Source organism: Ooceraea biroi, chromosome 9, assembly GCF_003672135.1.
Source record: "Ooceraea biroi isolate clonal line C1 chromosome 9, Obir_v5.4, whole genome shotgun sequence".
Lineage (NCBI taxonomy): Eukaryota > Metazoa > Arthropoda > Insecta > Hymenoptera > Formicidae > Ooceraea > Ooceraea biroi.
Genome location: NC_039514.1, coordinates 11,725,720 through 11,737,938, shown reverse-complemented (window position 1 = coordinate 11,737,938; position 12,219 = coordinate 11,725,720). Strand labels below are relative to the sequence as shown.

Here is a 12,219-nt window from a genome sequence, read left to right as displayed (position 1 = left end):
TACATCCATACAAACCAGGTCCCTCTGTTGTGTTCAGCAAGACTAACTCTCATCGCAATGAGAGTCGCGATCGCGCATTGCGTTACAAAATCGGCCCTTCGTACAAAAGCGCGAAAGGATGTCGGAGCAAAGTCTGGCGTAATACCGAAGGCCACTTTCCCGATCCCGGGATATCGCCCGACCTGGTTATAGCGCAGCCGGTGCGTCGCTATTGTTCTCCCGCGGGAATAACACTGTTATTTCGAGTCACTCTAGCGCTAATTTCACCGTCTTTCTTCCGCGGGATCACGTAGCTTTTCTAGCAGTAGCCTTATCCCTTAGTAGATTCTATCCCCTTCGCTTTTGTTTCAACCTGCCTTGCGCCAGCCGTTCCCGTTCTTCCCTCTATTTAATTAGTATTAGTTGTCAGCCACACCCTTGGCGATAATGCTAAAATAACGAAACAATTCACCGTGGGAATACCCTATCTCTAGTAATCGAGGAGGCCTTCTCGCGACGTGTATTTTGTCTCGAAACAACGAGATACGGCTTTACTTCCTTAATTTATGCCGACAAAAACCATGCGAATTATTCGACTTTAATAACTATAATTTAAAAAGTGATATATGCGCGGAATTCTAAGAATATTATTTAATATAATATAAATAAAAGCAATTAGAGTAATTCCATTAAATAATCGATTTCAGTTGAATCCCAAATAGAATATGCTTTTCGTAGCTACACGCTTCGTATTATGCGTCAACCGACTTATACCAATTATTTAGAGAATTATGAGACTGTAAAAGATTACTGCGGTCACTGACATGAGAAATATAATTATTTTCAGATCGTTGCTGGTGATCTTCGTCGCGCTGTGCGCGACATGCGGCCGCGCGGACTCCTACAACGAGAAAAGAGGTGAGTTTTACGAAGTTAATTTCAGCACTAATGAACTCACGCCTCTCGGAGTGGCGAGAACACGGGACTGTTCGTAGCCATTTTTACGTCTCTACCTTTTTTCGCGCGTCTTATTCCAGCTGTTGACGATTCCAGCTGCAATATTCTCCCGGGGACACTCTGCCCCCTCGAATAGTATCTCGCCCGAATATCCAGCCACGTTTCTCTCAGAAATGCCCGCTTCTCACCCGTCATTGCGCAATTTGCCTTATGTAACCGGTGATTTATCACTACGTTACGTACGAAATGCATTTAGTCAGGCGATGAATAATGATATCGGGCGATAAGGGCGGCAGGCTAATTGTCGTGGACGTGGCATGAATTTACGTGTCGCGACCGAAGGCGGTCGCAACGTGGCGATTTTAATCACGTATGATTTTGATGGAATATTGCGCATGCACATCTGAACGCTCTCTATAACAAAATATTTACATAAGTCGGTATAAGTTAATATAGAACATGTAAATTATACTTTTTCCTTGGTATTGCTAGCATATTATGGCGAGATAATTTGATAGTTTATTATAATATATGAAGTACACGTATCAAATATCTGTTTACAGTAATAATACATATCGAATGCACGTATAGCTAATTGCGTTGGATAATGGGCTTTTATGTTAATCGTGTCGGTATGTCGCCTCGCGTTTATTCAAACTAACAAATTCGGTCCCACGTTTTCCTTTTCAAGCTATCTTCATCGTTTCAGACTGTAATTCACGTCGTAATAAATCTCGTTTCATTTTTTGCGTTCCGCTCCTCGAGTCCCGAGATACTTCAGTTTAGAGGCGAGGCACTTCGGTCAGTGAATTGGAACAGTGAATTGGACAATTTATACTGATGAACGCAGTTCGTCGAGTATTACGCCGGGCGAGCGATTTGTTTTTAACCTTTACAATGCCCGCTATTCGTCTCTGTTTCTCGTACCTCGGCTCGAAGAGCGAGTAGTCACTCGTATTTTTCTTTTTTTAGGAAAAAATGTGGAAAAAGATGATTAATAAAATCACACATTATTTTTATTAATGGGCTAAATTGCTCTCTTGCACTGGCGCTTTCAATATTTATTCTTGATTAAAATACGAGAAATCCTACCGTCTATATGAAAATATATATTCTCGGCAAGGATATTAACAACTAAGTGAAATTTTGATATTTTTTTGACAACGTACATCCAGTCAGACCTCATCTGTCTAGCGCGCGGTGCGCTCCGCTTGCATCGTTGGGATGCTTTAATACTCGGAGCGGATTTCGCGCTCTCGTCACGTCTCACTCTAATCTGCCAGTTTTATAAGGATACCTCGACGATTCCTGAGGGAATCTGGGGATTTTTCACTTCCCCTTCCCGTGGCGACGGGCGAACCGCCGGTTGCTCACCTCCGCAGTAGTAAAGTCGACGTATGGTCAGACATGCCGCAACCCCGTAATCTCGCACGCGCGATGTTCTCGTTCTCCACTTAGAACTATTCCAATATCCAGCTACCCCTAGAGCCCCCACATACCGCCGCAACGAGAAGTGCAGATTTTCGACGACGAAATAAATTTCTAATCCGACTGCGAGACGACGCGATTATCGGAGATCGAAGCGATGGAATGGAGAACGGCACGGTGGAAAAATGGAAAGGGAGATTTGTCAGTATAATAAAGAGCGTGGAATTAGAGTGTTCACATGTAATATATTCGCGTATAATGGAAATAACGATTAAAACTACTGCGGGAGTGTCAGATGGATCGCCCGCGGCCATAGCTCGGGTTAATAAAGACGCGTCTTTGAGGATAATTAGTCCATTGTCTCCCTTTGACATGCAACGATTCTTTTCGCCTTCTGCGTCTTTCGCATCCTCGCTTCTCCTGAGAGGATCTCATAACCGACGACGACGGTGGCGACGGGGTCGCTCTCGCTCCGTCCCGCGAAACGCAAAGAAAATTTAATTTGACGCCGGCCGTTTTTATTAAGAATAATAAAACGATGGCCGCCACTTTGCCCCGTCGTAATAAGAACGAATTAACCAGAGATTTCAGTTTGCACTCGCTCTTGCGTGACATATTAAAAAGTTGGCCGTCCGCTCGCCACGTTCTCGCCGACAAGGCGCTCTTCTCCCCCCTTTCACACGTTTTTCGAATTCTGGTGCACGTTCCAGAGATGGACAACAATTACGATCGGCGAGTCACTATCACGAAGAATCGGCTCGAGGATTTCGCGTTTCTCTTATCACAAACGGATGCAAGGGGGAGACGGGGGAGAGAGAGGGAGCGCCGGTCGGGGGTGGCGATAGCGGGGCCGGTGGCACAGGATGGAGAAAGGGGCGGGCCCCGGGACGAATAGCTCCCGCAGGATGCGAGATAACGCCGCTCATCCCCGCAGCCTCATTTGTATCCACCCCGTTTCCCGCGGAAACCCTGCTACTTTTTGCACCTACTGTCTACCTCGTCAATATTTAACGGCCGCTCGTCGATCAGCCGCGATTGCGCGGCGACGTAGAAATGAGAAATTCTTCGGAGTCGCCTCGTCCTTATGGATCGCCCTCGTAAAACTACTTTTCTCCCAAAGGTGCATATCCTCCCGCCGGATTTGGTGGATCTCGCAAACTCCCGCAACGTACTCGCGAGCGACCGAAGAAGCGTCGTCACCGAGGAATACGTAAAAGGTTTAAATTATTTTAAAATTATTTATAAAACATCTTATCTGAGATGGCTTCAGAGCTTCATTCTGACGACAGATTCAGAATGGAGTCTCGAGCGGGTTGAACGCGGACCGAATTAAACGCGAGGAGCAAGAAACCGATTTTTGCGCCGATTTAACCCGGCCGCGACTAAAAAAAGCCTCTATCGCAACCGGATGGTTTCCATTTGTTTCACAGCGGCGCCGAGATTACGAGATACGCGGAAATAATCTTCAATGCGATATATAATACCGGCGGAGAATCGTGTTCCCCATTTTTACTTGTCGACCGCTCGCGCGAGAACTCTCGCTCTCTTTCTTTCTCTCATTTTCTCTCTCTCTCTTCCTTTCTTTTATAGAAAAAAAACTCCAAAATTAAATGCATTTCCCAAAGCGGATGAAAATCGTGCGCGGCGTTCAAATCCAATTTCCGCAAATTTATCTCGGGGCAGGGATAAATGCGTTTTATTGTGCGGCGCCGCACGCGCTCGCATGGATTTATCCACCGGAAAATATTCCTTATATATTCCTGTTATGGCTTTAAGTAATCGCTTTACTCCTTTATGTCGGGAAATATCGCGATGAGAGAAGAGAATCATTCTTTCCTTTCGACGTGGTACGCGCGGTGTGCGCGGTAAGCTCGCTCTCCACTCCTGAGATCTTGTCACTGTGCTCCACCAGATTCAGGGGAACGTGCGCTATTAGAGGTACAGCAAGAAAACCGAATTTACGGAGAAAGCACGAAATGCTCACCGTTGTGAAAGGGCACTTGCAGCGAAGCTGCGTCTGCGCTTCTTTAAGTTCTCTGAGCGAACTACATACATGAGAAGGCCAAGATCGCATGTACATTACTGTAGGTTGCGGAGGCAAATGTGTGCTTAATAGTATCGTACGCGCGAGGCACATCTCAGACTGGCGAATGGTGAATGAATTTCTGCGTGGGAAATTCCCGTGAGACGACTTGTGCTGGCCGCTTTTATTCGCGTTCCATTCAGCATGCTGCAAAGAAAGCAACCGCGAAGCCGGGTTAATAAAAGATAAATATTGGGCTTGACGTCGTGGAAGATAGAGAAACGCTAGACAACCGGTGCCGGGCGATGGCAGCAGATAGTCTAATTTTCTAAAAACAGATGGGACGTCGGGCGCGATTAAAATTTATGAGAGCGCGATCTGCGAACGGTTAAAAGCCTAGAAAAACGCGGGCCGAGCTACGATTTATTTTTCACCGTCCGCACCGCTTCCGGGAACGAAAGTGAAATTAAGGCGAGCCGTGAGCTGTAAAAATTTTTCTCGGATTAATCGTGCCCCGCTGCGCGGAAAAGTGCTATTTTCGTTTCGCTGATTCGGATTAGCCTGATGACAGACGCGTGTCTCACGATCCCAGGCATGCGACGCTCGTAAATAAATGCAACATGACAAGCTTGATAATTTATGCGTCGAATAAAGGTCAGTTACGAAACTCCCTGTGTACATTCTGCTTAAATTCTGCTCTTTAAAAAGTGTATTAAGCGAATTAAATGTTATGCGCAACATATGCAACTAACGTAACTTGCAACGCGCAAATGCGGCTCGCTCTCGAGTTTGTAAAGTCATTTCCTGAAACTTATAATTAAAGTTTTTTCATTAACGAAATAAGTACGATTAAAACTGCAAAAATGGAAAGGAGCAGGAATAAAGTATGGATTAAACAATTAATTAAATTTTTCTGATTTTACGTTGTCAAGCTTGCCATTCTGGGAATCTATTTTGAAATAGTCAACATGATAAATTTAATATTATACCGCGGAGACCGCAAAGACCGCAGACACATATACATTATTTCTGCGGAAAGATTCTACGTAGGATTATTTTTCTAATAATATCCACGTTGCGAGCTCTTCTAAAAAAGAGCCTCCGGTAAATGAGTCTTGGCTAGCTTCCAAGCGGTTCCTTATCGCCGCATTTTTAAATGAGCGAGCAGACGACAAAATTAATTAGCATGCCGGACGGTGTCTGAAGAAATCCGTCGTCCGGCATTACGGACCGGAATAGCATTCGATGATGCGCATGATAAGTGAAAATAGATATGAGCGCGCACAAGGGAACAACGCGCCGAAAACGTTCGTGAGAAGCGTCGAATTTCTTTTTAGAGGCGTGTCGACGCGTGCCGGATGTGGGCGTTGGATCATGCGTGTGTCGCGATCGCGTTTGGATCCATCGTGACTCATCGATCATCGATTTCTCAAGCATGTCCTTACTCGCGCGTGTCGGCGAACGCGCTTCATGACACAATGAACCACGTTCATCACCGCTGTTGCACGCTCGATTCGCGTCTATATCTCTTTTCGGCGTGTCTAATCGACGCTCTTGAAAGTGGAAGTCATTCCGTATGAATGGTAGAAATATGTTGTATTCAATGTATTGAATGTATTCGACATGAGAATTGCTTTTTTACTTTAGACTTTTAATTTTTAAATGCCGACGTACATTGCTGGATTTATTATTAGGTAAAAGCTTGAAGTATCGCTGAGCAATTGTAATTATTATTGGGTTGGCCAAAAAGTAATTGCGTTTTTTTTTATATAAATAAAAGGCGAATTTTTCATGGGAAACAAAAACTTTATTAAACAATATATTGTCCATTTTGTTTGATTATCTTTTGCCATTTTTCAGGCAACTTCATGATTCCGCGCTCAAAAAAGTTCTTATCTTTTTCAGCAAAAAACAATTCCAACAACGATTTGATATCCTCATCAGCAGTAAAGGTTTTACCATTCAAGGTGTTTTACAAAGAACGAAACAAATGGTAATCTGATGGTGCCAGGTCTGGCGAATATGGTGGATGTGGTAACATCATGGTAACACATCCCATCCAAGCTGCAACAATTTTTCACGAGTGACCAAACTTGTACGCGGTCTAGCGTTATCATGGTGAAACACAACACCTTTGCGATTCACCAATTCTCGACGTTTCTGTTTGATGGCATCATTTAATTTATCCAGTTGACGACAGTATACGTCTGAATTAATGGTTTGATTGCTTGCAAGCAGCTCAAAATACACAATACCTTTAAAGTCCCACCAGACTGACAGCATAATCTTTCTTTGGTGGCAGATATTCACTGCTTTTCAAGTGCTTTCAGCAGGTTCATCACGCTTGCTCCACGATCTTTTTCGTTTGACGTTGTTGTAGACGATCCATTTTTCGTCGCCTGTTATCATACGTTTCAAAAGAGAATCGCAGATGTCAATACGCTTAGTGAGATGAATTTCTTTGAGCTCATGTGGTACCGAAATATCGAGCTTACTAATGTATCCAAGTCGTTTTAAATGGTTTTCAACACTCGATTTCGATACGTTAAGATTCTCAGCAATCTCTCGTGTCGTTAAACGCCGATTGGAATCGATCAGTGCCTTTATTTTGTCATCATGAATTTCGATTGGCCTTCCTGAGCGTGGTGCATCTTTCACATTAAAATCTCCAGATCGAAATTTAGTAAACGAATTTTGACACTGCCGCAGGTTTAAAGCATCTTCGCCATATACATCAGATAACTTTTTATGAGCTTGCACAGCGTTTTCCCCTTTTCGGAAGTAATAAAACAAAATATGAGGAAAATGTTCTTTTTGATTTTCCATTTTGAAATCGACGGCAAAGAAACAATTGTTAACGAAGTCGTGTACTTTCTTTTTCTAAAACAAGCTTGAACTGTGAGTTGTTAACCTACATAATGAATTTGCGGTTTAGAATGAAGGTAGTTACATTTCAAGACATGTATGTCCATCTATTGGGAAAAAACGCACTTACTTTTTGGCCAACCCAATATATTATACAAATAAATGTAAATAATTGTAAATAAGATAACAGTACATTTGTAAGAAGATATTCTTATTAGACTTATCTGCCGGATTTGAAATAAGTGATTTATTATATTATAAATCACTTCCGATAAAGAGAGAAGAGTTGGAAATCTTTCTCTCTTGCAAGATATACCGCTTAAGCGTATAGAAAGAGTTAAGCATCAAACGCAATAGCCGCGAGGCGCCGTTTAATGAATCGCGAAGGATGTTCCGATCGCGCTGCAATGAAATCACTCCCATGATCTTGACCCATAATGACTAAGCGCCGGCGCGCCTGCTTCATCGGCCGCATTTAACGTCGGCACTCATTTTCCAGATGACGGGACGTAACGTCATCGTTGAGACAATGAGCGCAGTTAATAGATATTAATAACTGAATTCTAGCGAATCATTGTGCACGAGACAAGCACGCGTGCCACGCTTTACTCGTCGCTACGTTACATTAACATTACGCTGACACATTTGCAAACGTGACATAAACATCGTAAGAGGTTGGCGAATTATTTTCCGATGCACAACGCGCTTTACGTAAGTCGCCGCGTCCAGTACGCATTTGTTATGTCCTAAATAAAATTATGCATGACATATTTTGCAAAAGCTCTCGAAGCAGCCTCACTCGGCTGCTGCTTAGACACGAGGATGCACCAGTGCGGTGTTGCATTTAATGCGCGTACCTGCAACACGGCAGCAGCAGCAGCAGCGTAAAATGGCAGCAAAGATCGAATGCAAAAAACCATACAAAATCGCGGAGACGTGATACAGTCGCTTGTTGCCCGGGGCAGACATATTGGCCCAGGAGCGTGCTCGGAAAGTATAAAATATTTCAAAGCTCACCCAACCACTATTCCTACTCCCCACGTCCGCCGGCTCTATTTCTATCTCGTCGGTTTTTTCCTTTTCAGCTAACCCACCTTATAATATATTGTCTGCTTGTAACATGTTCCTACCGCCTCTTGTCTTTCGCGTGTGCATAATCCCGCAGTTTATCAGCTAGTGGATCTCCATTCATATTCCGCGGCCTGTTTCACGAACAACTGCTGATTTTTCACGACTTCCGTTTCGATCGGTGTTATGTGCATTAAGTTAAGTAATGTAAACTTGTAATGTGTGCTGTTTAAATTTAGACACAGTGTTTTGTAATTTGCTGTGCATTTGTTCAATAATCTATAGTTTAATAAAAATATTAAAAATGCTTCTGAAAAAATTATATTTTTCAAACACGAGTTTTTGTTTAATATAAAAACATTGAAATTAGATTGAATTTAATATAAAATATTTAAATTTTATTTTGATTATTTAATATTTATCGTAAAATATTAAAAGTAGAAATTACATGCTTCAATAAATTCATATTTTATTTAACTGAATCACTAGCTATGTAAATATATTTTCTTGGTTGCAAACGAGACATTAAATCGATTAATTAATAGTAAGTCAATAGGTGGTATGTTAAACTGTGCTCGAAACTTGCACGCAAATATAATCTCTTCCATTATTTTTAAACATTATACATTTCGCGCTTCGGAATTACGTCTTTAAATAACAAATCACGTTTTACAGTTCAAAACCGTTGGAATTAGTCCACATGCTCGTCGCATATTTAGTGTTAAATCTGATTAGTCGATTATCATTTCCAGTCGTTATTGACGTTCTGCTGAACTTTGCCGTAAACTGAGCGCACATTCATATCCTATGTGGATTTATTGGAACAAATAGATGAGCTCATTAATTTCGATGATAATAGTCGCTCGTTGCAACGCGCTCGCTCGCTCGTACTTTCCACGACACGCGCATGCAATTCATCAGTCACGAACAGAGGACGGAGTCAAAAGGGAGCCCTTTCCCGTTTTCCAGAGGACGGGCTTTAATTGTTCGCGACTTGTCCTCTCTCCTGTGATATCACGTTTTAGCTTTAATTCAATCGACCGTTTGCGATATTTCCACACGATGGATCGCTCGGCGGATTTATAACACGGAGGAATTATCGGTCGTAGTGTCTGACGCATCGTCACGACACATTAGATACATGCAGGATGAAAATGAACAAACGCGACATGCAGAATAATTCACTATTCGAAAGAATAATAATGCGATCTATTGTATACAGGGTGTCCCGGGTTTTAACCGACAAACTGCGGGAGCATATTCTACTAGTGGAAATAAGAACAAATTCTTATATCGAGTTTGCTTAGAAATGCTTTATTACAAAGTTATAAACCAATATTGAAAAGAAATATCAGATAAGTAACAACGGATTTTTTCACAAAAATAAAATTTATCTATGCAATGATTTAGTGACGCATTTCGAAATGTTGTCCTTGCACATAGATACAAGCTAGACATCGACGTAGTACAGAATTTGTTACAGTACGACATTCCTGAAAATTTTGTTGCATCTCAGTAACTGAATTAGTAGTAGATTGTCCCTTTCTACTGCATTCACATACCAGTTACAAAATTCGACTCGTTTCTGATAATCGATTGGAAGTAATTCTTGTACAGGTGTGTAATGATATGCGAATCTGTCATCAGCACGCAATGTTCTCCAAATAGTGTTTCGTGATATCTGCAGTTGAGCTGAAGCACGTCGAACACTTTGTGCAGGAGTATTATCAAAAAGATTTAAGATTCTTTCCGAGCGTCGTCGGTGTCTTAGAGCTGAACGAACATCATCATATTCATTCATAGGTCGAAATGAACCCAAATTACGTAATTGCAAATGGGTATTACTAAACACAGAACTATCTGGTACTCTCCTGTTAGGAAATCTACGTTGATACTCTCGTACGACAGCTCGTGCATTTCCGTCACAGAATCCGTACACGAAATGAATATCGGTGTATTCCTCATTTGAAAACACTTTTGGCATTCTGATAGTAATTGCTAGTTGACACGACGATTGAAATCTAACAGCTACTGTTGTGAAAGTAACAATCATACTGAATCGTTTCAACATAGTGAACACGAATACATGTGAATACACGTAACATAAACGTCTTCGACCTTCCAAATTCTGCACTATGTTCCGTTGTTACTTATCTCATATTTCTTTTCAATATTGGTTTATACCTTTGTAATAAAGCATTTCTAAGCAAACTCGATATAAGAATTTGTTCTTATTTCCACTAGTAGAATATGCTCCCGCAGTTTGTCGGTTAAAACCCGGGACACCCTGTATAGTACATATTAGGAGTGTGATTTAGTTTTGAGGGTTTTGCAACAGATGGCTATAGTGTCAGTTTGTTCCAATAGCTGTTTCCGATAACTGTTGTTTCTTAGTGTTGACATTATCCACGACATTTAGTAGCATTATAGCAATAGATGCAATAACAGTCGTGTTTGTATCATCGTAAAAATGCAACTTCCGAAACAGCATTTTCGACATGCGTCGCTTTTGTTTTTTAATCAAAAGAAAACTGCGGCTGACGGTTATAGAATTCTTGTGGAAACTTATGGTGATTCTGCCCCATCAATTAAGACGTGTGAATACTGGTTTAGACGCTTTAAAAGTGGTCATACTGATGTGAAGGACAAAGAACGCTCGGGACAACCAAGAAAGCTTGAAAATGCAGATTGCAAGCATTATTGCACGAAAATCCAGCACAATCCACTTCAGAACTTGCCAGAGCATTAAATGTTGATTGTACAACAGTTACGAAACATTTACATGAAATGGGAAAAATTCAGAAAGAAGGGAAATGGGTTCGACATGAATTATCGGAAAGTGCCATCGCGAACCGGTTGAACATTTGCATTTCGTTGATCGGCAGGCAAAAAAAGAAGAGTCTTTTGTCTCGGATTGTTACTGGGGATGAAAAGTGGATCTATTTTGATAATCCGAAACGCAGAAAATCATGGGTGGATCCAGGCGAACCATCAACATCCACTCCGAGACGCAATATTCACGGTTCAAAAGTAATGCTCCGTATTTGGTGGGATAGTGTACTATGAGCTGTTAAATCCGCATGAGACTGTCACGGCTGATTGTTATCGACACCAATTGTACAAGTTGAAGCAAGCATTGGACCAAAAACGACCAGCAATTGCGAGTAAACGACGGAAAGTGATTCTTCTTCGTGACAACGCTCGACCTGACGTTGCGTTATCAGTGAAAGAAACACTATTAGAGCTTGAACGGGAAGTCTTACCGCACCCCGCGTATTCTCCGGACATTGCTGCATGCGATTATTATTTGTTCCGGTGGATGCAACACGCTTTAGAGGATACACACTTTCATAATTTCGAAGAAGTGCGAAAATTCGTCGACGAGTGGATCAACTGAAAAGAAGAGTGATTTTATCGTGGTGGAATCCATCTCTTGCCAGAAAGATGGGAAAAAGTTATAGAAAAGGAAGGAAAATATTTTGATTAAGGTATTCATTCATTATCATATTTAAATACATGCGTTTTTGAGCAAAAAAAACTCTCAAAACTAAATCACACCCCTAATAGATAAAATTTGAAAGTTTTAGACTTAAGTTTTCTCAGAGGTGTCTAGATGCGCGGCTTTGTATCCACTTTAGTTTACTTTTATCCACATTAGTTTCATTCTAAGATGAGAGAGATCTAAACTGACAAAAGATTCATAAAAAACGTAGAAAATGATTAACAAAAAGCCGTTTACGGCACAGTTCACAAATATACTAAATCGCACATGAGTGATAATCCCGGAATGAGCGACAGGATACGCACGCATCCGAAAAATATAGACTCCTCGATGCGAAGCACATGCCTAATTACACGCCACATAACGTACAAGTGTTACCACGCGAAGGTAACGGTGC

The 12,219-nt window shown here is 41.7% G+C and overlaps 1 protein-coding gene across 1 annotated transcript in view; it reads left to right on the top strand.

The window, feature by feature from the left end:
• LOC109610977 (collagen alpha-1(XV) chain-like) overlaps positions 1-12,219 on the top strand; it is a 220,383-nt gene that overhangs the window by 28,253 nt on the left and 179,911 nt on the right. Inside the window, exon 2 of the mRNA XM_020031721.2 lies at positions 827-897. Coding sequence (XP_019887280.1) covers positions 827-897 — 71 coding nt within the window. The remainder of the gene's footprint in view (positions 1-826; positions 898-12,219) is intronic.